The sequence below is a fragment of the Micromys minutus genome, assembly GCF_963924665.1.
Source record: "Micromys minutus genome assembly, chromosome: 10".
NCBI lineage: Eukaryota > Metazoa > Chordata > Mammalia > Rodentia > Muridae > Micromys > Micromys minutus.
In genome coordinates, this window is record NC_137979.1 from 28,539,750 (window position 1) to 28,567,680 (window position 27,931).

At 38.6% G+C, this 27,931-nt stretch overlaps 1 protein-coding gene across 1 annotated transcript; it reads left to right on the forward strand.

The window, feature by feature from the left end:
* The first annotated feature begins 49 nt into the window (after window positions 1-49).
* On the forward strand, window positions 50-27,329 carry NUFIP2 (nuclear FMR1 interacting protein 2). Its single transcript, XM_080922857.1, has 4 exons — window positions 50-379; window positions 4,975-6,696; window positions 16,713-16,745; window positions 19,208-27,329. Exons 1-4 carry the CDS (start codon window positions 103-105, stop codon window positions 19,258-19,260), a joined length of 2,085 nt encoding a protein of 694 aa, XP_080778983.1. The 5' UTR covers window positions 50-102; the 3' UTR covers window positions 19,261-27,329.
* Window positions 27,330-27,931: the final 602 nt, after the last annotated feature.

Here is a 27,931-nt window from a genome sequence, read left to right on the forward strand (position 1 = left end):
GCGAGACGCGCTCAGATATACTGAGCGAGCGCGGAGAAGCAGTCTCAGATCCTGACGGTGCAGCAGCCCGCAGCCTCAGCCAGGGAGTCCCAGCCGCTTTCAATGGAGGAGAAGCCCGGCCAGCCACAGCCTCAGCACCATCATAGCCACCACCATCCGCACCATCACCCCCAGCAGCAGCAGCAGCAGTCGCACCACCACCACCATTATTATTTCTACAACCACAGCCACAACCACCACCACCACCACCATCACCAGCAGCCTCACCAATACCTGCAGCATGGAGCCGAGGGCAGCCCCAAGGCCCAGCCCAAGCCGCTGAAACATGAGCAGAAACACACCCTCCAGCAGCACCAGGAAACGCCGAAGAAGAAAACAGGTCTGAGAGGGAGGGCGGTGGGGGAAGGGTACTGGGTTGGGGGGAAGGGATGGGGGTGGGGCTAGATGTGAAAAGCGCGGACCCGGTCGGGGTGTGAGTCCTGCCGGGCCGGGGATGCCCCCTTCCATTCTTCCCGGCCACGGGCCGCGAGGTGGGGATTGCTGCGCCCTCTCCTTCCCTTTAGCATGGGAGAGGCCCAGCCAGGCCAGCGTGACCTTCCTCGGCCCCCGCCCCGGCCGGAGGCAGACCTGTACGGTCGGCCTTGGAAGTCCAGCCTTATTTTTCCCTCTAGTGCGGCCCTGGAGTTGCCTGAAGGTTGGGGCCCTGAGAAGGGGTGAAACTCGGCCGCCCTAAAAAAGAAATCCCTTGAGGTGTATGTAATTCTGGCCTAGTGAATCCCGGTTCGGGTGGTGTCGCGAGACCCGCTTGCAGGCGGCGAGGAGCGGGGCTGAGTTGAGAAAGCGTCCTCCCTCACCCGCCACCCCAAGCCCACCTGTGGCCTTGGGGTTTGCCGTCTGGGTGGTGGGGGGAGGCTGGGACCCCATCGTCTCTCAGGTCATTTCTATCTCTTAAACGCCCATCTTGGGCTCCGGACCCCGCTGTCTGCCCGCGAGGCTCCTCCAGAGGCCGGCGCTCCTGGCCCGCGGCGAGCCGGCGAGGCTGGAATGTTCTCTCCTCCTCGCGGGGCCGCTTCCTGTCCGCCATGTTGGAAGCCGATTCCTGTCACCGACTCTGGCCGGCTGAGGAGCCATGGGGGAAAGGGTGCCGAAGGCCACACGGCATGCCGGCACCGCTGCTCCGGGACCCTGTGCGGCCCTTTCCGGGTCCCCCGCACTGCGGGCGGCCGCCGCCCGCCGCCCCTCCCCCCGCCCCGCGCCGGGTTGTGTAACCCGGTGGCGGCCGCGCGGCCCCGGGCGGGTCCCTGGGGTGAGGGGCGGGGGCGGTTGGGGTGGGGGAGGGAAGCGGCCACGAGGGGAGCGGCCTGCACCGTGGACCCGCGCGCCGACAGGCGCGTTTCCCGCTCCCGGGTGCGGCGGGAGGCGCGGGCGGCTGGGCCGGGAGCGGGCCTCGAAGAGGAGCTTGAGAGTGAAGGAGGCCCGGGCGGCGGCCACAGCGTTCCGCCGGCCTGCGAGGGGCGAGGGGGGATTCATTTTGGGTAGAGGCGGTGCCTGAGGCCGGGTGGGGTACACAGCGGGAACCGAGCGCCCGGGTCACGAGTTTCTCTGCCACAGGAATCTCATCTCCTGCCAGGTTCGCTCACGACTCCGCCTCAGAGGCTTGTTCACTTAGGCCTTTTTCTTTAAAGCAGCGCATTTCCTACCCCCAAAAGTGGGGGGGGGGGCTCTCAGATCTTGTTCCCTTCGTTTTCCACTCAACACCTAAACTTCTGAACTCGGGTAATGGCTTTGTGAAAGGGATTAATCAGATGCTCGATTAGATGGACAACGCGGGCAGTACTAGGTTCCCTGGTTTCTTTAACGAAGAACTGGAAGTCCATGGGGTTGTCACTAACCCCTTACCTTGGACAAGACCTTTTTAGTGGTTAAAATGAGGTGTTTTGGTGCATTTCAAATACAACTTCCATCCCCAAACTGACTAAACATATTAAATGTGGAGTCTTGATACTTAACAAGCATCAAACTTTATATAGTCACACATTAGGGTTTTTTTGTTTTACTGAAAGGGAATGCTTAGAGAAATGTTAAACTTAGCCTGTCCCATAATACAAGTAGTTGCTGGTGAAAAACAGTAAGTAGATAATGTAACTTTGAAGACAGAGCTGGATGGGTATCAGAGTTTCATTTGTAGGGTGTTAGGGACTGATGATAGAGCAGAAGTGTTTAATTGTAAGGATTTGCAGCAGCCCCAAACTTAAGAATTATGTAACTGCATTAGTTTTGGTTTTTCTGAAGGTGAGAAAGTATAAAGGTTGCCAAATAGTACTGTTCATACATTTAGAACTTATCTTTTACAAGGTTTATGTATTCCCCACAGGACTCAACACTCCATAGAGATGCAGTGGAGGTGGCCCTCCTCAAAATATGTCTTAAACTTGGATGAAGAATAAGGAGAGAAACTGGGATTAGAAAATTGAGAATATTAACAATTGGGCTGAGTGGCTGTTCTATGTGTGGTTTGGTCATAGTTTACATTGCTAAGAAGTCTAGAAAATGTTTGAGACGTACATGGTAATGAGCCATTGCTCCCAAACATATTTGAAACTGGTTTTCTGGATCCAGAAGGGTAGGCACAGGAGACCAAACATGTAATTGCATTGTCAAATCCAAAAGCTAGATTTATTGGGACTCAGGTTTTGCTGATTCCATTTGAAGTGGAGTTATGGCAGCCCTAAATAATAAAAAGAGGAATTCTTTAATATTAACTACCATTTTCATTTTTCTTAAATATCTAAGCTTTAAAAGATGTTTTTTATACTTTCTGCATACCAAGGGCACAGGAAGCCAAGTAGTTAAGTGAGATTTATCTCTTTTTGTCATTAACATTTAAAAGCTGCATAGTAGGTTCCATTTTGTAAACTTAGAATTGAACCTAGGACCCTTGGTATGGTAGGTAGGAGATAGGTAGCACTGAGCTACAAATTCAGCCTTTTATATTTTAATTTGTAATTCTGGTGCCTCACCCTCCTAGCAAGCTGGAATTAGTGTGGGCCACCATTTGCTACCTCGCTTTTCCCCCCCATGATTTCTGGTATCTGAGTTACTAGTAATCTTAGGTAGAATTGTTCTAGTTTACTAAAATTCTGTGTTGTGGTTCAGCTCTTTTGGACTTCAATTATTATTGCATGTAACATTGCCCACTGTTTAAATATATAAAATTATGATTAAATGAGTGAGAAGATGTAGATATTGCTTAACCTGTATTAAATGGTAAAGTAGTTCTTCTCTTGGTTGCCTTTGGTCCAGGCAAATCTATTGATTTGGGTTTCTCTGCCCCTAATTTTTGTTTTTTGCTTGAGACAAAATTGCAGGGGTATATATCAGTAGACCTAGCTTAACATTCTGCATTTTTTTTTAAAGGAAAATGTTATAGAAAACAAAACTACATAATGTTTTTGTCTCATCGTTAGCTTCCTTCTGAGGGGAAAAAAAAACATTTGAGACAGGGTCTTAGTAGCCATGACTGGCCTGGAATTTATTGTGTATACTAGGCTGGCTTCAAACTGAGATTTTCTTGCTTGTCTCCTCAGTGCTAGGATTGAAGGCATGTCCCACCACATGAGCTCCATGAAATCTTCCATTTGTGACCTGGAGATAAAGCTTAGTGGTAAATTTGCTTAGTATGACAAGATCTTGAGCTCATCTCAGTGTAACACAGGAAGTCTGATCATAGTTCTTAGAAAATGAAAAATAGTAATGAAATGCCGGAAATAAGGAATTTATTTTTACTAAGGGTTGAGCCTTGAACTTGATACGTGCCAGTATGTATTTCTGGTGCAGGACAGTGGCCATGTCCACAGTTTCAGGATGGCTAAGGCTACACAGAAATCCTGAGTCTAAAAACAACAAAAAAGTATTTTCTGTAGTTTGTTTTTGTGCAACTACATTTTCATTATTTCTGAAAGTTTGTACAGAAAATGTATTTGTTGTTAGAAATTGAGGATTCCCCAAAGGTCTTTTGAGGTCATAAAACAATTGATAGCTTAATCATTTTATTAGTGAGTAGAAGGAGCTGTGATTGATCCAGTAAATTACTTGTAATAAGAGTTAACTGCAAGCTAGGCAGCAGTCGCACATGACTTTAATCTCTGCACTTAAGAGGCAGAGGCAGGTGGATCTCGGAACTCAGTGAGTTCCAGAACAGTCAGGGCTCAAAACAAACAAAAATGAAGCCTATGTTCAAATACTTGCCTGCTTTAGAATATTAAATGCATTTCATTGTAGTTTTGTGAGCATAGTAGTTGTGAGTAGTGTTGCTAGTGGGTAGAAAGCTGTGAGTTCTAGACAGATCTCGGCTGCTCTGTCTGACCTGGGTGTTAACCTTTTCTCTCCTGGTCCTTTAACCCAATAGATAGAAGCTGAAAGTAAAAGAATGAATCTTAATAAGGGTTAAAAATGTTGGTACATATTTTTGTTTTATGTGTTATGATATTCTCTTATGTGGAATTAAATTTGAAAGTCCACAGGCCTTAGGGCTTTGATAGACAAATTGGCACCTAGTCACTTAGAGCACTCAATTTCCTCTTTGGGAGGGGGTAGGGGGTAGTACTAGGGATTGAATTCAGTGCTCATACAAGGGAGGCAAAGGCCACAAACCTGATTTTATTTATTTATTTATTACAATTTATTCTATCTGAAATAGCACTGGTTCTAAATAGTGTGTGCCTGAGACAGATTCCACCCTGTAGCTCAGGGTGGCTTCAAACATGTAACAATCATCTTCAGTTTTTATAGCAGCCTCATTGCTATAATTCATAAGGTAAGTCTGCCTCTGCCTAGCACTGAACCCTGTATCATACAAGTTGTATTGCATACTCTATAGCTTGGTATTTGGAATTTGATAAAGGTGATAAGTCTTCAGTACTGCTACTACTGTGATTTAAATGTATGTGTTTTGTTTTTGTTTACCTTCTATAGGCTATGGTGAAGTAAATGGCAATGCTGGAGAAAGAGAAATATCTTTAAAGAGCCTCAGTTCTGATGAAGTGACCAACCCTATTTCCAGGGTCCTCAATGGCAACCAGCAAGTTGGAGACACGAACCTGAAGCAGACTGTAAAGACCAGCACCTTTGGAAAAGCAGGAATCAAAACTAAGAATTTTATTCAGAAAAACAGCATGGACAAAAAGAATGGGAAGTCTTATGAAAATAAATCTGGAGAGACCCAGGCTGTAGATAAGACCGACACTATAGCAATTCCAAATGGTGTTATAACAAATAATTCAGGCTATATTACTAATGGTTATATGAGCAAAGGAGCAGATAATGATGGTAGTGGATCTGAGAGTGGATATACCACTCCTAAAAAAAGGAAAGCTAGGCGCAATAGTGCCAAGGGTTGTGAAAACCTTAATTTAGTGCAGGACAAAATAATGCAAGAGACTAGTGTCTCAGCATTAAAACAGGGACTTGAAACTTTAAAGCCTGACTATAGTGAACAAAAGGGAACTCGAGTAGATGGTTCGAAGCCTATTTGGAAATATGAAACTGGACCTGGAGGAACAAGTCGTGGAAAACCTGCTATGGGTGACGTGCTTCGTAAAAGCTCAGATATTAAACCTGGTTTGAATAGCAAAAAATTTGATGATCGGCCTAAAGGAAAGCATGCCTCAGCTGCTGCCTCCAAAGAGGACTCATGGACCTTGTTTAAACCACCCCCAGTTTTTCCAGTGGACAATAGCAGTGCAAAAATAGTTCCTAAAATAAGTTATGCAAGCAAAGTTAAGGAAAACCTCAACAAAACTGTACAGAACTCTTCTGTGTCACCATCTTCATCTTCGTCATCATCATCATCATCATCGACTGGGGAAACTCAGACTCAGTCTTCAAGTCGGTTATCCCAGGTCCCCATGTCAGCTCTGAAATCTGTTACTTCTGCCAGTTTTTCTAATGGGCCTGTTTTAGCAGGAACGGATGGAAGTGTATATTCATCTGGGGGTCAGCCACTGCTAACTACTGCTGCTAATACTTTAACACCTATCTCTGCTGGGACTGATTCAGTTCTTCAGGACATGAGTCTGAGTTCAGCAGCTGTTGAACAAATTAAGTCTAGCCTTTTCATCTACCCTTCAAATATGCAAACAGTGCTGTTCAGTGCACAAGTAGACCTGCCCTCTCAGACAGATCAGCAAAACCTGGGGGATATATTCCAGAATCAATGGGGTTTATCATTTATAAATGAGCCCAGTGCTGGCCCAGAGACTGTTATTGGAAAGTCATCAGATCATAAAGTGATGGAAGTGACATTTCAAGGAGAATATCCTGCCACTTTGGTTTCACAGGGTGCTGAAATAATTCCCTCAGGAACTGAGCATCCTGTGTTTCCCAAGGCTTACGAGCTGGAAAAGCGGACTAGTCCTCAAGTTCTGGGTAACATTCTAAAACCTGGGATTACTGAGAGTGGAGCCTTATCCTTGGAACCCAGTCATATAGGTGACCTGCACAAAGCAGACACCAGTAGTCAAGGTGCTTTAGTGTTTCTCTCAAAGGACTACGAAATAGAAAATCAAAATCCTCTGGCCTCTCCTACGAACACTTTGTTAGGCTCCGCCAAAGAACAGAGATACCAGAGAGGCCTAGAAAGGAATGATAGCTGGGGTTCTTTTGACCTGAGGGCTGCTATTGTATATCACACTAAAGGTAACTTAATTTGTTTCTTCTTCAAAGATTCCAATGGGCTGATTTTGTGTGTGTGTGTGTGTGTGTGTGTGTGTGTGTGTTTGTGAAAATTATTAAAGTTTAGAGGAATGTAGTTTTCCAACATAAAATGATCAACAAAGGCATAATTGATCACATAATTAAAGGGTTTCATGTTGCTTAAAGGATAACCTTAACTTGTATAGAATTTCAGTTTGTTCGTTCTTTCATTCTTCCTTTCTCTATTTTGATTTATTTTTTAAAGATTTATTTTATTTATATGAGTACACTGTAGCTGGCTTTAAACACACTAGAAGAGGGTGTCGGATCCTATTACAGATGGTAATAATTGCTGGGAATTAAATTCAGGACCTCAAAAAAAAAAAAAATTCAGGACCTCTGGAAAAGCACTCTTTCCAGCCTCCTCACAAGTCTTTTTTTTTAAGTGGTACAGTCAAGGTTTTATATTACCCAATATAATAATTACCAGGCTTTAAATCCTGATCCTCTATATCCCAGGTGCTGCTGGGATTGCCCTTTGTATGCCAACAAATTTGGCCTCCCTCTCTTGCTTCCTAAAGTGTATATTACTTTATTAGTAAAACATTTCATGGTTTTAAATGCTTATTATGAGTTGGGCAGTGTTCTTCCAAGTTTTGTTCCCTAACTAGTAAGGGTTGAACCTTGCTCATATTACATGCTGGGCAGGGAATTAAAAACTTTATAATAAATGTATTTTCTGACATAGTGCAATGGTGGTGCAATCCTATCAGCACTTGGGAGTCAGAGGCAGGAGGATTTCTGAGTTGAGGACGGCCTGGTCTACAGAGCAAGTTGTAGGATAGCTAGGGCTACACAGAAACCCTGTCCTGAAAACCAAAGGGGGAAAAAAACCCCCGCAAACCCATTAACCCCTAACTAAAGAAACCCTAACCCTACCAACAGAACTCTTTGGAACTGGTAGAGGTAGCTTTCAGTAGCCAAAGGTTCCAAGTCTTATGACATGAGTTTCTTGTTTTTGAGACAGGGTTTTTGTGTCTGTCCTGGAACTCAGAGACCTACCTGCCTCTGCTGGGATTGAAGGCATCCTCCACCAAACCAAGAGAAGACAATAGTTTTTATTTGCATTCTTTAATCTCATTATTTCTACTCCATTGAGTCTAGACATCTAGTACATACTGCATGCAGGTGGTAATGTGTTTTTAGAAACAATCCATGTAGTCTTGGCTATCTTGGAACTAGCTATGTAGACTACCTACATACCTGCCCAAACACCTGCCTGCCTCTGCCTTCTGAGTGCTAGGATTAAAGGTGTATGCTACATTTTAATTACTGGTTCATTTTGGTAGTTACTTTACATCTGTAGGAAAGAGGGAGCCCATCAGATTCTAGGCATAAAGAATTACCACATTTTCCCTGGAAGAAATTTGCCTCAGAGAAGACTAACAGCTGTTTGACTTTTCTTTTTTAAAAAGACAAATTTATGTGTTTGAAGTTTTGGTTTGCTTTTCTGTTTGCACACCAGTGACTATAAATTTTAGAAGAGTGTATCAGATTCTCTGGATCTACAGTTACAGATGGTCATGAGCCACCATGTAGGTGCTGGGAACCAAACTTTGAAGAACACAAGTATTAACCACTGAGCCTTTTTTTTTTTTTTTAAAGATTTATTTATTTATTATATATAAGTACACTGTAGCTGTCTTCAGACACACCAGAAGAGGGCATTAGATCCCATTACAGATGGTTGTGAGCCACCATGTGGTTGCTGGGAATTGAACTCAGGACCTCTGGAAGAGCAGTCAGTGCTCTTAACTGCTGAGCCATCTCTCCAGCCCCACCACTGAGCCTTTTTTTCAGCCTACTTTTTTCCCTCATCTGATTGTCTATGTTGGTATACATGAACTTTTGGTTGCTAACTGGATATTGGGTCTTCTGGAGGTGGAATTACATACTGTTCAATGTGTATTCTGGGAATCTAAAACTTGCAGCCCTCTACAAGAGCAGGAGGTGCTCCTAAAGCTGAGCCATCTTCAGATTCCAGCCTTTTATAAATTTTTGATAGTTTCATACACAGTACTATGACAGTATTTTCACATCACTCCTCTCTTCAAACTTATGCTGTGTCCCCAAATCACCACCTTTCTTTCTTTTTAAAGATATTTTATGTGTACAGTGTTCCTCCTGCATGTATGCCTGCAGGCCAGAAGATGACATCAGATCCCATTACAGATGGTTATGAGCCACCATGTGGTTGCTGGGAATTGAACTCAGGACCTCTGGAAGAACAGTCAGAGCTCTTAACCACTGAGCCATCTCTCTAGCCCCACCTCTTTATTTCTACTCATCTATACTTACACATAAGAATATAGTGTGCTTAAATCTTATGTTTAGGGCTGGCTGCTTGGAATTCGGCATTTTCCTACTTTCCTAGCAATGAGTCCTTTTAATTATGTGATCAATTAATGAGTCCATTAATTACCTGAAGGTCATCATCTAGGTGTAGGACCTTGGGATTTCCCCCGGTAGTTTGCCTTTGCCTTTCTTGATCTATTATTGATGTGTTTTGTTTCCTAAAAAAGGGGGGGACGGGGGTTAGGTATTATGGCATTATCTTAATCCCAACAGGATGAATTGTAGGTCTATCTTGTCAACATAGCACTACAAGGTATACCTTGTAGAAGTTAGGAAGTGACTTAGGTTGACTAAGCTTCTTCATTTAAAGGCATATACTGCCATAGCATTTAAGCATTTTAGGAATCTTGACAGGTAAGATTATTTTGACTTGTTCTGAAGGTCTCCTTGGAAATAAAAGTTTAGAAGCTGAAAGTAGAGCAGAAGAGAAATGCTTATTAGGTTCATAAGGTATGTTTAATTATATATTCTGTGAGGATAGTTGGGTAGTTTTGGTGTCATTTTCTGTGTCATCTGCTCTCTAGGGCTTACTATAGAAAATCAGTGTCTTGTAGTTTGTGATAATTAGAAGACATTGGGATGATCTTGTTCCAGTCAGTGATTAGTTGGTGGCTTTTGTGTGGATTTTTGTTTCTTAGAGCCAGTGATTTCACATTGCTCAGACTAGACTTGCAAAAAATACTTTTTTGGTATTGCTGGAGATTAAATCTAGGTCTTGAAATTTATTTTCATCCATATTTATTTTTGTTTTTGAGACAGCATCTCACTGCTGACCAAGGTTGGTTTCACAGATCTGAGTCCCTGCCTCCCATGTGCTAGGGTTAAAAAGGCTGTTATGACCTGAGCTGTCCTTCTGATGGTTTTTTTTTTTTTTTTTTTTCCTTAAAGAAAGGGTCTCTCTGTAGCTCTGGCTTCAAAGATTGGCCTGCCTCTGCCTCCTAAACAAGGATTAAAGGTATCTGTCACTTCCAGCTCTGTTTTATTGTTTTTGTTTTCCCCTGAGAAAGGGTTTCTCTGTGTGAGCCTTAGCTATCCTGAAACTCAAGAGATCTATCTGCTGGGATAAAGATGTGTTCTACCACCACCTCCCCCTACCCCCTCTAGTGTAGAGGTGATACAGATAAACTAAATACCATTTTGCATGGTTGCAGTTAACACTGAATTTAGTAAAGTACATCAGCTTGAATTTTGCAGTAGAGCATTATTAATAAGTGACCAAAAGAACTGAGCAGATAATTGTTCATTGTTCCAGGAGGGCAGGTTCTTTGAATTACTACTAAATATTGGTTGGATCAGCGGTGGTTCATTGGCTTACTGATTTTTCCTCTTTGAATCTGTTTTGAATGAGTATTTTAAAAAGTTAAAATTATTGTGAACTGCCTTATGTGGGAGATGATAACTAAAGTCCAGCCCTTTGGAAGAGCAGCAAGTATTGACCATTGAGCCATCTCTGCCTTTTTTTGTATTTTTTATTTTTCAAAGAATTATTTGAGTTTTAACTGGACTATCAAGAGTGAGTACCTGTTTATATATTGTATTAAGTGTTCTAGCCTTTTCAGTGTTGAGTAGTAATTTACTATGTTACGCTTAGAAATGGAAGTTCTGTGCATTTCCTCTAGCTTCAAAAATAGGCCATTTGTCAATATAATAGTAGGTAGGAGGATGTGTTATGTCATTTCAGTAGAGATGGTACATATTTTAGGTTTAATATTTATAATTTGCACTACTATTTTTTTAATGTAAAAAGCTCACTGCAATGAAAGATAAAATGGCAAGATTAAAGCATAAGGAACATACAGGATTCCTAGTCCAGTTGGCATTTTTCTCTTAGTTCTTCATATATATATATCCTAGCACTTGGGAGGGGAAGCAAGATCAGGAGTTTAGACTTTAAGAATATCTTGGGATATATATTTATCTGAAGAAGATAGAAAAATAAGACTTGGTTAAATGTAGAACTTGGTAGAGTATTTGCTTAGCATGTGGATAATAAGCCCTTCCTTACCCTCACATCACAATTTTAATCTTTGTGTACCATGATAGAGCAGTGTCAACTAAGTGAAGAGTAGATTCTTTTTGTTTATGTCATGATAAAATAATGATAATGTCTATAGGAGTTTGTACCCCACTGTGTAGACTAGGTTAGTGTAAAGAACCAATTGCTTTTTTGTGCATCACAATCCCTGGCCTAGCTCATTTCTCTTTATATAAAAAAATCTGAAAAGTCATCGTGTTTTAATATTATTGCAGAGTCAAATCAACCTATCTCTTTATCTTCTCTTATGGGGGAGTGAAATCAGGGCCATAATCATGCTAAGAAGGTATAGTTTTTGTTTCTTTTTAAAACTGGGAATAAAGATTTATTTATTATATATGAGTGAGTACATTGTAGCTGTCTTCAGACACACCAGAGGAGGGCATAAGATCTCATTACAGGTGGTTGTGATCCACCATGTGGTTGCTGGGGTTTGGTACTCGACCTCTGGAAGAGCAGTCGGTGCTCTTAACCACTGAGCCATCTCTCCAGCCCTACAGTCTACTTTAAATTAAATGAATATTACAAAATATCAGCATTTTAAATGTTAGAGATGCTTCAGTGGAAATGAGATCAACTCAACTTTAAAGTTAGCTTTTCAGTCAAATAAGGCAACTCCCATTTCCTTTATAAACTTGACTTTAAATTACTTTAACCATTTAAAAACCATTCGATCTTTTATCAAAAGATACCCAGAATATAGAAATAATCACTAAATCTCAACTAAAAACACAAAAAGCCAGGCATAACACAGGCCTTATAATCTCAGGGTTTAGGTGTAGAGATAAATCAATCTCCTAGTCCACATAGTGACTTTCAAGATACCCAGTGCTAATAAGTGAGCTGCCTCCAAAAGGGGTACAGGGTGGGGCGTCAAACTGTGGCAAATATGAAGACATTTTTTTTCAAAAGCACACAAATGGTTAATAAATGAAAAGATGCTAAATTATCAATCATCAGAAAACTATAGATAAACTAGGCAGGGGAAAATAGCTCCAGTTAGGAACACTGGCTACTCTTCCAGAGGACCTCAGTTCAATTCCCAGCACTCATGGGTATCTCAGAATTCAGTGTCTCTTCTGGCCTGCATGAGTACAAGGTACATATATGGCATACATACAAATGTAGGCAAACCATTCATCACATAATTTAAAAAAAAAGGATAAATTATAAAATACTACCCACCCCTCATAACCAATGGGGTGGCTACCATTAAACACACTGAGCTGGCCAAGATGGGAAGCAATTTAAACCCTTAGTAGTGCAATGTAAAACTGCTGTGAAAAACAGTATAGTATTTCTCAAAAACACAAGAATCAAAAGCAGCCTTGAAAAGCTATTTCTATATCCATGCTCTGGGTGCTATCATAATAGCTAAAATGTAGAATCAAAAAGTGTCCATCTAGGGCTGGAGAGGTGGCTCAGCAGTTAAGAGCACTGACTGTTCTCTTCCAGTGACAGTGTGCTTATATATAATAAATAAACAATTAAAAAAAATAAAGTAGACTGTAGTATTTCAGGCCTTTACCAGTACTTTGGAAACAAAGACAGAAGGCTCAGGAGTTCAAAGTTACTCAGTCTGAGCTTTGTGAAACCCTGCTTCAAAGACCAATGTAGGGTTTTTGAAATTATATCCCTGGGTTCTATCTGTGGGGCCCACATGGTAGAAAAAAAGAACCAACTCCTGCGGGTACCTTTTCATTCAGGTTGGATATACATACCCACATACAAAATAAACAATGTAATAAGACAACAGTAGAAATTTGGGCTTTTTGACAAAGGCCTGGGATCCTAGCTACTGCTGAGGCTGAGTCAAGATAATTCCAAATTTAGGACCAGTCTTGGGCTGGAGAGATGGCTCAGAGGTTAAGAGCACTGACTGTTCTTCCAGAAGTCCTGAGTTCAATTCCCAGCAACCACATGGTGGCTCACAGCCATCTGTAATGGGATCCAATGCCCTCTTCTGGTGTGTCTGAAAACAGTGACAGTGTACTCACATACATAAATAAGTCTTTAAAAAAAAAGATCAGTCTTGGCCATAGAAGCAGTTTGAGGCCAGTCTAAGCAACATGGACCAGAAGTGATTTCAGTGCTTGAGAATCGGCCATCTGCTCTTCAGAGCATCCACATGGTAGCTCACATGTCTTAACACCAGTACCAGGGGATGGGATCTGATGCCTTTTCTGTCTTCCTCAGGTACACAACTACACAAAATTAAAATCTTATCAAAAAGTTAAAAAGAGGGAGAACTGGGTATATATGATGATTTAGCAAAAGAACAGTTGCCTTCTGGTGTGAAGAGGAATATTCAAACTCCAGTGCTACAAAAAATTGAGATGATAGAATCTATACTTGGGATAAGTGAGTAACTTGAAAGGTATCCATTAGCTAATGTCAGTTAAGAATAACAAATTTTGACATCATGTAAGGATGAATAGGTCCCAGAGGTCAGGCTTAGGTCTATAGGCTCGGTAGCAAGTTTCTGAATTTTCCTAAAAAGTCCAGTGATTAAGTGTTTTAGAGTATTTGAAATTGCAGTGAAAAATACAATGTTAAATGATAGCAGTATAAATGGTTTCAAAGATCTGTGTGCCAGCTAGTTTAGTGTATCTGATCTTTTAATCACCCAAAACTGATGTGATGGAGAAGCTACTAGTATAAAAATAAATTTAGACAAACGGTTGAGAGTAATTTGTAGCAGATTATTAGCATAGTTTGGCTTTCCTATTACAGATTTGACCCCCCCCAACCTCCCTCTCTCTCCTTTCTCTGACATATACACACTTGGTATAGTTCTAATTGCCTTCTTCAATTAGAAACATTGATTTAGAAGTGTTTAAAATCTATTCTCAGCTTGATTTCTACCCCACCCCCAAATTTCTCTACTGTGAGGAGTATAGCACTAATTTTGAAAATGTGGTTCTTCATTTTCTCTTATGAAGTACTTACCATAGTCTAAAGTACTTTGCTTATTTATGAAAGATAATTACTTTGTCAGGAAGAAACTTTTTTGGGTGGAAGCTAGGGATATATTTCAGTTGATAGGGAGGGTTACCCAGCACCACATAATCAAAGTATTATTGATATCTGCATATTAACTGCATTTAGGAGGCAGAAGAACAGAATTTAAGGTCATCCTATACATAGAGTACGAGGCCAGACTGCAATGCAAGAGACCTCTTTCTCAAAAACTCCTAGGTGAAGGACAGAACACAAGCACGTATTAAAACATTATAAATGTCAGGAGAAGGCTACAAATTAAGAGTTTTAATAGAAATAGGATTTCCAGTATAAAAAGAATAAATACAACAGCTGGTATTATTGGAGCATATTTAAACTGGATTTTGGTGGATGAGATTTTGCTTGTATGTTTGTAGAAAGGGTCTTACCATGTATGTCACCTTAGACTTTAGGTTGGTCTAAAACTCAAGAGATCCATCCACCTGTTTCCTGAGTGCCACCACACCTGATGGTCTTCTAAATAAAGTTTTGTTTATGTATATGTATACTTGTGCACATAGAAACCTATGGAGGCCAGAAGAGGGTATCAGGTCCTTTAGAAACTGGAGTTATGAACAGTTGCGAGCTGCCGTGTGGGTGCTAGGAATTATACTTAAGTCCTCTGGAAACAAACAGCCAGTGCTAAGCCTTTAAGTCCTTTTATTTATTTATTTTTTTTAAAGATTTATTTATTTGATGTGATGTGTATGAGTACACTGTCACTGTCCTCAGACACACCAGAAGAGGGCATCAGATCTCATTGCAGATGATTTTGAGTCACCATGTGGTTGCTGGGAATTGAACTCAGGACCTCTGGAAGAGCAGTGTTCTTAACCGCTGAGCCATCTGTAATGAGATCTGATGTTTCTGAAGACAGCTACTGTGTACTTACACACACACACACACACACACATGTTTTAAAGGCTTTAAGGTAAAGTGGTCAGATGTTTCTAATGATAAAATTAACTACAATTAGTAGAATATGATTATTAGCATGCTTGATGATAAATGCCTTGTAATCTTACCACTTGGGAGGTAGAGGCAGGGGCTCAAAGTCATCAACATATAATGAGAGAATGGATAAAGAATGGCCTTCATCCAATAGCAACAAACAGATAAGGCCCACTCAGATTTTGGCTTCAAAGTAAATAGTACATTTTTCATTAAGAGGAAAGAATCACGACTCCCTAAAGAAATGACTTAGTAGAAGAGTGTCTTTTACTCAGAAAAAGGAGCTGAAAGGATGATGGTTACATGTTGAAAGCCACAGGATAGGGCTAGAGAGAAGACTCTGCAGCATGGGATTCATGGCACTCATGTCTGAGATCTTGGAGACTGCACTCATGCATATGTCCTCCAGGTATACATGTGCATATAATTAAAGATAAAGTAAATCTTGAAAGAGACCTATAGAGTATTCAACTGACACTCCAAATTACTTTGTACTTGTTAGGTGTGTGCAGTGGCAGGTGAATTTGAGTTGGAGGCCAACCTGGGCTACAGAGGCCAGAACAGCCAGGGCTATACAGAGAAACCCTGTCTCAAAGGTAAAGATGAAAAAAGTAAAAGGGAGAGTAGAAACAGATGAATAATATCCTAGTGCGTCTTTTTTTATTAGTTGGCTTAGAACTGTGTTCAGCCAGATGAATTAATATGGTACTAATTTGTAGGTAGTAGGGTAACTAAGTAGAAAGAAGATAGATTAGAATATCCCAGAAAGCTCAATGGTGGTAAAAGCCTTTAATCCCAACACTTGGGAGGCAGAGTTGGATGAATCTCTTGTTTGAAGCCTGCCTGTTCTACAGAGTTTAGAATAGCCTGGGCTACACAAAGAAACCCAGAAAAAAGGAAAACAAAACAAAAATTCCACAAACACTAAAAGAATATCCCAGGTATAATCTTTGCAGATTTGGGAAGTAAGTAATAAGTGAAGCTAGTTAGAAGGTTCAGTTCTGGAGTGCAAATTAACTTTTTTTTGGTTTTGTTTGGCCATTAGAAAATTACTATCCTGTTTTTGTGATAGTTCATTCTTTTAACTCTTATTTTCAGGGACCAAATCTTAGGGTTTTGTATTACAAGTATTATAAGCTGTGTATGGTCTTACTCATTTAGATGGCTGCTCTGAAGCTTTGTGTACTGTGGTAATAGATGAGAAATAACATTTAATATATGCAGACCTGTGTATATCTTTGCTATTTGTAAACACAGAATATTGTCATTTCACATAATTGGCTGTGTGTGTGTGTGTGTGTGTGTGTGTGTGTGTACATACACATGTACACGTATGGATCTTACCAGTGTGTGGAGGTTAATGAACAGCCAGCATTCTACTGTGTAGGTCTTAAAGATCGAACTTGACATTAGGCTTGGTAGGAAGCAATCCTGCCAGCCCAATGATTTTTCTTTTTTTAAAATAATCAGCGTGTCCATAACCTAGATGCTGCTTAAAAGTTATAGTGCCTTGTGTTGCATAAAGCTATACTATTGTCAGCCCTACCTTTATGAAGCATAGCATTATTGTAAGGGATAAAAGCAGAGTTTTATAATTAAAATAATTTTTCTCTTACAGAAATGGAATCTATATGGAATTTGCAGAAGCAAGGTAAGAATGGTTTGCTACTTGATGTTAATTAAGACTAGTAAAAATTATTGACATTTGTTTTAGTTAGAATAATTGGAATCATGATCTATCCAATGAACAGGGTTTATATTTTTGTATTAAATTAACAACTTATCAAAAGAAAAAAAGACAGTAGTTGTCATACCAAGACTGATAAAAGAGTGACAGGTTTTCTCTGTAGACCTGGCTGGTCTTGAACTTACATAGATCCAACTGTCTTTGCCTCTCAAGTGCTGGGGTTAGGTGTACGCTACCATGCTTGTAGAGCTCTATACTTAATGGTAGAGTTCATGGTTAATATACTTGAGGCCTTGGGTATGGCCCCCAGTACAGCCCTTCCTAGTGCCTTCCTGTCCCTTCCAAATACAAATGTTTTTGAGGAAATCAGTATAAATGTTTTTACCTTTAGCCATTATTTTAGGATAATATTCAGTGTTAGAGAAATCTAGGCTATATAATAGTTCTCTGGAATGGTGATTGGAAATAAAAAGAATAGCAAATTCACTTTTTTTCCTTCCATAACTACAATTGAACAAGTAGGGCAGGGACTGGGTATATAATCTACATGTTGTCTTTGATTGCTTTCAAATTCCTACTTATATAAGTAACTTGTTCAGTTTGTATAGTGTTACTTGTATGTGTATGTTTTCAAGGCTGACCATCTGTATTGGATAATCAATTGGTGTGCTCTCTTTTGGGGAAGACTTTCTCAGCTTTCAGGTGTTTCTTAGTTGCCTGTAGTTCTTTGTGTTGGGTTGAAGCTCCTGGACTTGCTCATTCACTTTAGCATGTCTATTTTCTTTGTTTAGATCATATCTAGGCAGTCATGTTGGTGAAACTTAGTGGGTATAGCTTCTGACATTACTAGGAGAGGGTTTTTTTTGTTTTGTTTTGTTTTTTGTTTTTTTTTTTAATGTGGGGAAGGGCTACACTATTGTCCATACAGGAACAAATATTATTTAGAGTATAGTTAGGGTTATGCTAGATTAGTAATGTGGTGATTTTATGTTTTTACCCAAGATCCATGATTTTACTAGCCATAGGTATTTAACTAGGTTTCCAGTACCAGGAATGATTTCCCCTTTTGTAGAATGGGTCTTAAGTTTCATTAGAGACTTGTTGGTTATATGTCAAGGTATGTGTGCCACTGTTCACCCTTAAAGGTTATCATTGCTGGTTGATGTGGTTCATAGGTTTCATCAGGTCTTTTGTTTAATACAGCCATGGCTTAAAGATAATTAGCAAACACTTAAGGATTGTTTCTCTATACATTTCAAATCAAAGAGACTACAAAATGAGTTCTGCAAACTTGACCACCTAATTGTAAAATGGCTAGTGACAGAGCATTGCATGGCAGATTATCTTTGGAGTTGTACAAAGGATATTTTTTAATAATCTTTGTTAAGTAAGCCAGGTTAATTCTTTGTAGTTTTGTTTTGCTTTTTTTGAGACTGTAGTTGTGGCTGTCCTGGAATTCCATCAATAGACCATGTTGGCTTACCTCAGATGGGATTTAAAGTGTGAGCTACCACTGTCTGGTTTAAGCTAGGTTAATTCTTAAACTAAAATAATTTGAGTTGTTAAGTATTATTTTCAGATCTTTTCCTTTCTATTAAGTAATGAATTAAAGGTTTGCATGCTCATCTTGAGGGATAGAACCTTAAGCATTGGAGAAAAAGTAGTCTACTACTGAGCTATGTTCTTGTTTTTTGTTTTGGTTTGGTTTGGTTTTCCCAGACAAGATGTCTTTCATCTTTGTGTAGCTCTTGGCTGTTTTGGAACTCACTATGTAGACCAAACTGTCGTTGAACTCAGAAATCTACCTGCCTCTGCCTCATGAGGCAGTACCATGAAATTTTGGAGTTCTATTTTATTTGTGCCAGCCATTCCTTGCCAAACATCCCACTGTGGTGACTTTAGGCTGGGACGTGATGGCACATGCAACACCTGGCAGAAAAACATAGAAGAACACAGGAGTTTGTTTCAGTGTCAGCTACATAGCAAGTTTTGAGACCAGCTTGGATCTCAGGGGACCTTTAAAAACAAGAAAAATAATTCCTTGCTAAAAACAAATAAGCCCAAGAATTTCTCTATTAAATTGTTTTATGATTTGAGCTTTTCTTCTAGTTTTTACATTTGCTGCTTTTATAATCAGGCGAATTATAAGGAAAACTCCTTACTAAATGAACTATAGCAGGGTTATTAGTCTCTAGAGTTTGAAGCCCTTTACTGGGTGGCACGGGACATTGTTGGGAATTTATAGGGAATGTTGAACAGCCATATTTTGGGTTAAGAAACTAGATCACACTTGGATAATATCAAAAAGAAATGGCCTTTAAATTTATTTTAATCAGAAGGGTTTCAATTTAAATAATTGCTTAAATTAATTGCAAGGTTTTGTTTTGAATTTGTTTAATTAGTTTACTTTTTCACTTTGCCTCTAGATCCCAAAAGGATAATCACTTACAATGAAGCCATGGATAGTCCAGATCAATGAAGGACCAGACTGCCTATTTGTAACCTTTCTGCAGCATTAGAGCCACCGTTCATGTGGGACACAAGGCTTTTATGCTCCTAGATCTACAACGCAGCAGAGGAACCATAAGTAGAATCACAGGATAATATATACAAATATATATATATACATATATATATATATATATAGTTATTTAAAAAAGGCAACTGAAAGTAATTAGACTTCTTAAGGAATCAAATTTATTTCAAGAGACTACACATGGTTATTTAATCTCCGGTACCGAATAGTCTTTTTCTTTTATTATTTTGTTAGTTTTTATTTTTAAGTGTGAATGCAAGTGATTAATGAATACAGACTTAACAAGCGTGGTTCTAAAGTTCCTGCTGTCATCTACTTGGGCAACAAATGACCCACTGGAAAGGCAAATCCACTTACTTCTAGGTATCTGTACCTTGTTCTGTGACTTAAGTGATACACTAATCACGGGAACCCAGAATGATGCAACATTTTCCCCTACTCCGCCCTTGATCTTTTAGTTTTATTTTGAGCCCTGCGAGAATGCTGGATAAATGCCTTGAAGTTTGCAGGGATGCTTTTTGTTGTTGTTTTTTGTTTTTGTTTTTTTAATCCAATGATTTGCATGTCTTGCCAAGAGTTGTGCAGCCTCTGTGGGGTGTTGGGGAAATAGTTCCTTTCCTTTTATTTTATTTTATTTTTTTGTGGGGTGGGGACAGGGGAGGGCGTTGAAGTTCTACAATCCTGGAATAGTTTGTGGGTACATAGTTAACTTTGGTTACATGTTTGACTTTTAACAGCTGAAGAATTTTAAAGAGTGTCATTTAAAGAAAAGTTGCAGAACAAGTAATTGGCTGATAATTACCCATTGTAATTGTGTAACTGGGAGCAAAAGTATATATTCTGCTTTTCCGCTGTAGGTGCTCAGACTTGCTCTCTGTCACTAACACTAAGTGTGTGCTCTTCTTGTTTTTCATCAACCATTTAAGAGAAACTTATGTACCTTTCTGTAAATTCTTTTAATTTCAGTTTCTCAGCAAAATCTAAAAAGGAAAAAAAAGTTCATGAAAATTGTCTTTTTAGCCAGTGAGGAGGTAATAAACACTGCTTATATATAGAAGGTGTGTTTTCAGGCAAATTCTACTTCTGAGCTTACTTGTTTCTAATTATATCTTAATATATTTTATCATTAGAGCAAGATTTGGGTTTGTTTGGTTTTCTTTTTTTTTTTAAAGAAAAATAATGTGAAATTCTGAAAATTTTGTTTTTGGGCAGAAAGGCATTAGCCCTGTCTTATCATCGCATTACCATCCTGTTATTCTTCGGCTTGTGTATAGCATGCTAAAGTGAGTGAGCGTGAGAGAGTGTGTGAGTGTGTGTGTGTGTGAGTGTGTGTGCAAACTAAGGGTCCAATTCAAGACGGGGTGATGTTAGTGGCATAATAACAAGTTCTCTGGCCTGATGTAGCATCACATCACACACAGCACATACAGAGAAATTAATGTATCTGTTAAATACAAGTTAAACTACAGGGCATTTATGGAGTTGCAGTCGTCTAACAAGGTAAACTGGATCCCCTGGAAAATTTGGGGGAGAAAGTAGTTACTTTTTATTCTTGTTTTCTTAGAAATGTCCAGTTTTGAGCGATTGTAGTGTGGATGGATTTTCTGGTTTTGTTAATTATTTCACGTTTTTAACAAATGTTCATGAAAGAAGCTATTTGATTTACTGCAGAGAAAAATACTTTTTAGTCTGAATTTCTGCCCTGCTTAGATTTTTTTTTTAAAGTATAAGCATGGATTGCCAATTCCACTTGATGTAAACAAAACTTTTTATACATAATATATATAATAACTTATTGTATCAGTCCAGGTTCAGAAACTTGTGGTAGGCCAGTTTCAGATAATTTCATTTCACCTGTAAACTGTATCACTTTTACTGATATTGTAATTTTCAAATGTATAATATGTTTACAGATGTGCCCTGCATTTAGTGCTTTGTTCCTATTTTGATTTTTTTTGTTGTTGTTGAGTCTCCTGCCTGCTTGCCAAAAGCTAGGATGCTTCAGGCCCCTGTCCACCAAGTGAGGCATCCTTGAGCTTTAAAGCATTGAACAAACTGGAAAATGCAACATGCCACATACTGAACTGAAAAGAGTCTGTGTTTTGTGTTCCTTTTTTTTTTTTTTTAATAAAAAATTTTTTAAAAGTTTCAAAAAAAAAATCTTGATTAAAGAAAAATGAGGCTCCAGTTTGTTTTAGAGGTTTTAAAGTTCTGCTGTGTGTTTAAATGCCTTGTGTGACCACTTGTCGCCTTAGGGCCAAATCCTTTTTTTAAGTGTCTATTTTGCTTGCCTGGAATTTTAAAGTTCTTCTGTTGCACAAATCACAAAAACATAAAACAAAAAAAAAAAATACTTCCTTGGTTTATGGCATACAAGGTTGAATGAACATACTTAAAAGATCCAGATTCCTGAATTGGGATTTTTAACCTAGAAGTAATACTTATTACCTTTAAAGGCATTCATTTTCATAATTCCTGTTCCATAACTTTCCGACCCGCTGTGCAGAGAAGCTAAAGAGAATGTACCCCTTCTCTGTCCAAGGGTTGAGAATCTCACTTCTAAATGAAACAATGCAACATTTCACTTTCATTTCTACACTGAAATTTTCTTGATAATGTGGTTAAAGGATATATATATTAGTTAGAAATGTCTCAAGTTTCTGGGATCCCTAGTGGCCCATTATATTAACTGTCAGTATTTTTCAGACATTGGGTTATTGGACTTAATTGCCTCAGTACAAGCAGGACTTTGGGACAGATATCTTTTGTGCTGTTTGATACTTGTCTCAATCTTTCTCCTTAGGTCCTCACACAATTCCTTACAGAGCACTTATTAAAAAAAAGTCTTACGAGTTCATCTGTTTTCTGATTTTTTGTGTGTGTGTGTAAGCTTCTAAAGAAACATCAGCTGTGATTAATTTAGCACATTTAAATAACAATATGTTGTTGGTATAAAGAATTTTCCTTCAACTCAGAGTATTAGTACTGTAGCATAAACCAAATACAGTCTAGAGGGGATTTTTAACATCCCTCCATTTAAAAGACTGAAAAAGATGTGTGTATGGATGTATGTATGTTGCTGTGCTTGTATGTTGGGGAAAGATGAAGATGCTAAGAATTAGTAAATGAATGTGTAAGACATTATATTAGTATTCAGAGAATGAAACTTGTATTTATTTTGTGCCATTTGTTCTCATTACACGGAATAAAGTCGGTTGGTTCCAGTCCTTCAATGGTAGTACTAGAAAAATGGCACTAAGGATGAAATCATGGCCTATTTTTTTAATAGCTATAAACTAATTATGGGTGATGATTTCCTTTTCAGTTTGTCTTGTTTGTCGGTTTTACATCACCACTCAGTTTTGTGTAAGTTTTGAATAATCTCCCTTCCCCACAAAAGACAGGGTGTATTTATCTTTATTCTTCCTCACTTCAACAAGTTAATTGCATAGTGTTTCCTCTAACCTTAGTAATGAATCTTCACATCAATAAAGTGTTTATGGTGTCTGTAGTAGCCTGCCCTTCTCTACTTTCTAGGAGGGGATAGCCAGTATCTTAATTTGATAGTGACACCTTTTCCCCCATCCCCCATCTGCTTTTCTAGTTACCATGCTGAATCTGCAAAATAAAACATATAATAAAAACCAGTGCTGTAATTTTTTTTCAAATGACAGTTTTTAGAGATCAGGTAAACCTCAATTGATGCAGCAGTTTCTTCACAAAATAGTTGCATAGTTGGTTATTAGACTTGTTGCCAGCATTCACCAAAAGCTTTGGGGGGGGGTACAGGAAGAGCTATAAGGTCAGAGAAAGGGCATGTGATGTGAACTCATAACAGATGGGCACATGCTAGGAAATTGAAGACTTGGCTCAATTTAAAAACCTGACTAGGATGGTGGGGGTGAGGGTCTCAAGTTACTTAGTGTGCAAATTGCTAAGGGTTTGATATCACTTGACCATAATTTCACATGATGCAATTCCTTTTTTAAACAAACAGAATAACTAGTATAGTGTAACCAAGTATGTGCACAATTTCTATAAGGCCTGTTGATACATGCCTGCCAGAGTGGTTTTTGATAGGATTGTATTAGAAAGCATGGGATTTACTTCCCCAGTCTCTTAGGAAGAAAGCACAGGACAAGAGTAAAAGCTTAAAGATGGCCAGAAGAAAACAGCCTGAAATTCACTGATTTTTTTTTTTTTTTTTCCTCTTTGATAGAATTGATAGACTTGATAGACTTGTGTTGGAAGGAGGTGGGCTTCTGCTGTGGGTATCTTTTAAAATGCTTATGAACACTTAGATATGTGAGTGGCAAGACTATTCTGTTAGTGTAAAGAATGATCAATTACCAAATCCACTCAATTACTGATCTGAGTTTTACAAAGATCTTGAAGAAATTAAAAGATGCCAGTAGTGTGAGTTCTCCATCATAAAATGCCCAGCAAAGCAGCAGTAGTGTATTACTATTGTATTATGAGGACTATCAAATATAGACTGGAAACTCAAAAGACACCCTAAGCTGTAGTGGGATTGCTGGTTCAAACATTATTTTGAAATTTTTGTTCTGTCCAGAGTTTTGAAGCTGTTTTATAACTAGATGTCTGAAGTTTGTTGTGGGGTGGGCATAGATACAGGGTTTCTCAGTGTAGTCCTGGCTAGCCTGGAACTTACTCTGTATACTAGACAGGCCTCAACCTTAAGATACACCTGCCACTGCCTCCAAAGTGCTGGGATTGCAACTGAGCCTGGCAATGCTTTTTAACCGCCTTATTTTGAAATAGTGTTTCCCTAGATCAGTTTTGCTTTCATTGTAATTCATTTTAATCTACAGACCAAACAACTTAGGTCCACATCACAATAGCTTTCTATATATATACATATATATACACCCCCTTTCCTCAGGTGCTAAACAAAGGCTCCAAAATGAATACTGCTTTAGTAACATCTCTAGTTAAAATGCATATTTCTTTTACTAATTGTATAAAGATTTGGTGTTAAAAGGTTTTAATATGTAAATATGAACGAATACCTTAAGTTCTACTTGTCTATTAAGTCTGTTTGCATTTATCTTTTGTAGATAATTTTTCACAATCTTTAATACATTTCATTAGGTATTGTTGCATCTTTAGAATGAAAACTGTTTTGTCTTAGATTACGCCTGCTGCTGCTGCTGCTGCTATGGGAAACTGAAAAATCAAGAATGTGATGCACTTTTTAACATTACTATATACCATAGGTTGCTTTAATACCTTTTTTTGGTAGCACAGCCACTAACACATGAACAGAGTTTATTATTCTCTTCAGGAGTGAGTCTGTAGTTTGTGTTGACTTATGAAGGGGACAATAACTTGGGAAATAAATTTTTGGTTAATATTATATTTTGGCCTTAAAGTGTCTTCTACTACTGAAAATAGTTTAAGTCATAGCTTTGTTTTCTATTATTCCCTCTGCTTCAAAAAGACTTGGGAAGAATTAGAGGAAGTCGTTTCATTGTTTTGTTTTTAGTTATCAGCAACCTGGACTTTTTTTTTTTTTTTTTAAACATTTATATCAGAGAAGTAAGGCTGCCCTGAACCAGTCTTATTTAGTTAACATGCTTCTCTAGAATATATTAAAAGTAAGCAAAGTGTAAGAATGCTACTTGACAAAGGAAAAATATCTTAGCAAGCACATGCTCAAATATGAAGGAGAAAAAAACCCAAGACGTATAGAGAAGGGACACCAAATGAGGTGGAGGAATATGAGAATGGTGTGTGGTCCAAAGCTATTTGGTTATATTTTGATGTTGCCAATATTGCAGAGCCAAAATTTTAATTTGCTTACTTAATGTTTGTTGGCCAGAGATCTATTTTTATATCAGTGTGCCTTGCATGTATATTAACTTCAGAAAGGCCATGTAGTAATGCCTGAGATGTTGATGGTTCTTACCACCTCACTGATTTTTATGCAGTTGAAATGTTCATTCTATTGCCCAACTGGTGCTCTCTGTTTAAAGTTATAGATCTTGTCAAACTGGAACTTTTATAAACTGGAGAAGTGTCTTGCTTTTTCACTAATTTTTCCCTCCTTTTTTAGTCTGTTAGTGGCTGGACTGTAGTGGGAAATAATAAAAAAGGTTCTTCACTACCTACCCCCACCGTTAATACCACCTTCAAGTAATGTGATACTTTGTGTGCTTTGAAAAGTTTCAGCTTGCTGTCTCCTTTAGTGTTATGAACGATATTATTAAAGGCATTGTTTGCAAAAATACGGGAAGATGATGGATGTCCACATTAATTTGGGATTCTTTGTGAGCTTTAATCTAAGATATTGATTGGCTCATTCCAACAAAAATTTTATTGTTGAAGCACCTTCCTTAGGAATTTTTAAATATTCATGTCTGCAACACTTGTTTCAAAATAATAAACTGTGCAATTCTTGTCATTAAAAAACAAAGGAAAAAAAAATCTGAACTCTCCCTACTGTGACTTGTTAGTTCTGTATTTACTGCCAGTGTAAATGTGAAAAGCTTTGCTTGCATTACGTTTTAGAAATGCATTTTGCACACAGTTTTGCCGAAGCTCCGTGAAAAGGTTAGGTTTAAGTAGATGAATAAAGCTATGCACATGTTTTGGAAGTTTGTGTGTCATTACCAAAAGTAATCTGTCATTGTTTTGCTGTTCTTAGCTTTACCATCTTTGGAAACATGGTTCAAAGTTATAATTCTGGGCTAGCTCATCAGTGGAACTAAAAGGGAGGAAAACTGGCAACCACTGAATAAAGTTCAGTTGGAATGAGAGCTTGACTTGTATCTGTTAAAGGGCTTTTCTTCAAACAGGGCAGTTGTATCAGCTTTATAAACCATTGGATCCAGTGCTCTTCTCAGTGAGATTTTGAATAGTTCATGAAAAAGAAATAGAAAGTCATTCAAACTGAAATGAAGGAAAAACCTTTGCCATATGAAGCTCTGACAATTTTATATCTTGAAGCTGGTTTAAAGGTAGGATAGCCTTTGTTGCTTTAACATGAATTTGATTAACTGGATGGTTTGAAATTAAAGTCATTCAGTTTAAAGGTCAAAACACAAGATTGTTTTAAAGATAATTTTAAAAGCCCAAGCTGATCTGAGCAAGTTCAGAAGTTGGGCATGTTTGGTTAGTTCACTGCAGTTGCATGTACTAAGTAGATCACTTACATGAAGTGTACACTTACAAGATTGTGTAGATGTGCTGGCCAGATCTTGTCATTCATCTTTTAACAGATAACTTCGGTAATTTCCTTAGGACATTTGTAGAAAAGTTAAGTAGAAGATAATACAAATGGTGTTTTCCCCAGGCTCCCAGATATAAGATATATTTCATTTTATAGCTTTGTCTATCTAAAGAGGGTTACTTCTCTTTCATCTTGTTGTTGACTTTGAAAAGACAGCAAAAGTTCTGTTTGTTTATATTGACAATTATAACAAAATTAGTAAAGATTCAAAGTGTGGTCAATGATGCATAATCTTATAAACACAGGCAGTAGCAAACAACTTGGATGGCTTGACTGCCCCTTTGAATATCTGTCTGTAGTTGATTTACATCTTAGTGGTTGATTACACCTGTAGGCTCAAGCAAGAGGATTGTGAGTTCAAAGACAGACAGGCCTGCATTGGCAGCAACATAGTAAATGTGTTGGAGAAGTAAAGTAATCTCTAGTTTGTGTGCAGACATTTATTTATGAACTGGGTTGCCTTTTAATTTTGAAAAAGGATAATTAGTACATTACACTTACGTTAGAAGATGTTGGCCCTTTCCTGCTGAAATTTTTTTCAATACTTGTTTTGCCCAGTTTAAAAAAAATAATAAAAGGTTTTTTTCTAGATAGAACAGTGACCAGAAATTTACTGTTTTGCTAAATAAATAACTGCTTAGATATTAACTAAAGCTGTTGCTGATGTTACGAATTCTAAGGAAGTCTCAGTTACATGATGATCTTCCTTTATTAATGTCTTACTAAATGTTCAGTGTTTTAAAAATACAAAATTACATTCTACAACCATACTCAGATTTACTTATTTTATCAGAAAAACTTGAGATTTGTAGATCAAATAAGACAATAAGTGTACATTGTTGAATAAAAAAATTAAAACATTTTTGAGGTGTTTGTGTTAATTTTTTGTGTGTACTTTAATTTTTAAATTCCACATGTCAATTGTGCAGATGGCTTTGGTCTTAAAGATTGTATGATTGTTGTCTCTTTCTTGAGACAGGGTCTCTATAGGTCTGGTTGTTCTGGGACTAGACCAGTTGGCCTCAGTAAAACTCAGATCCACCTGTTTCTGCCTCCCCAGTGCTGGGATTAAAAATTTGTGCCACCACTGCCAAATGGTTTGGTTCCCTCCCCCACAAGACATCTTTTAAAAATAGCCACAAGGGCTGGAGAGGTGGCTCAGTGGTTAAGAGCACTGATTGTACTTCCAGAGAACCTGAGTTCAATTCCCAGCATCCACAACCATCTGTAATGGGCTCTGATTCCCTCTGCTGGTGTGTCTGAAGACAGTGACAATGTACTCAGATAAAATAATCTTTAAAAAAAATGAAGCTCTCCCACAAACAGAATAGCCACAAAAGAGATTTGTACAAAGTAGTTGAT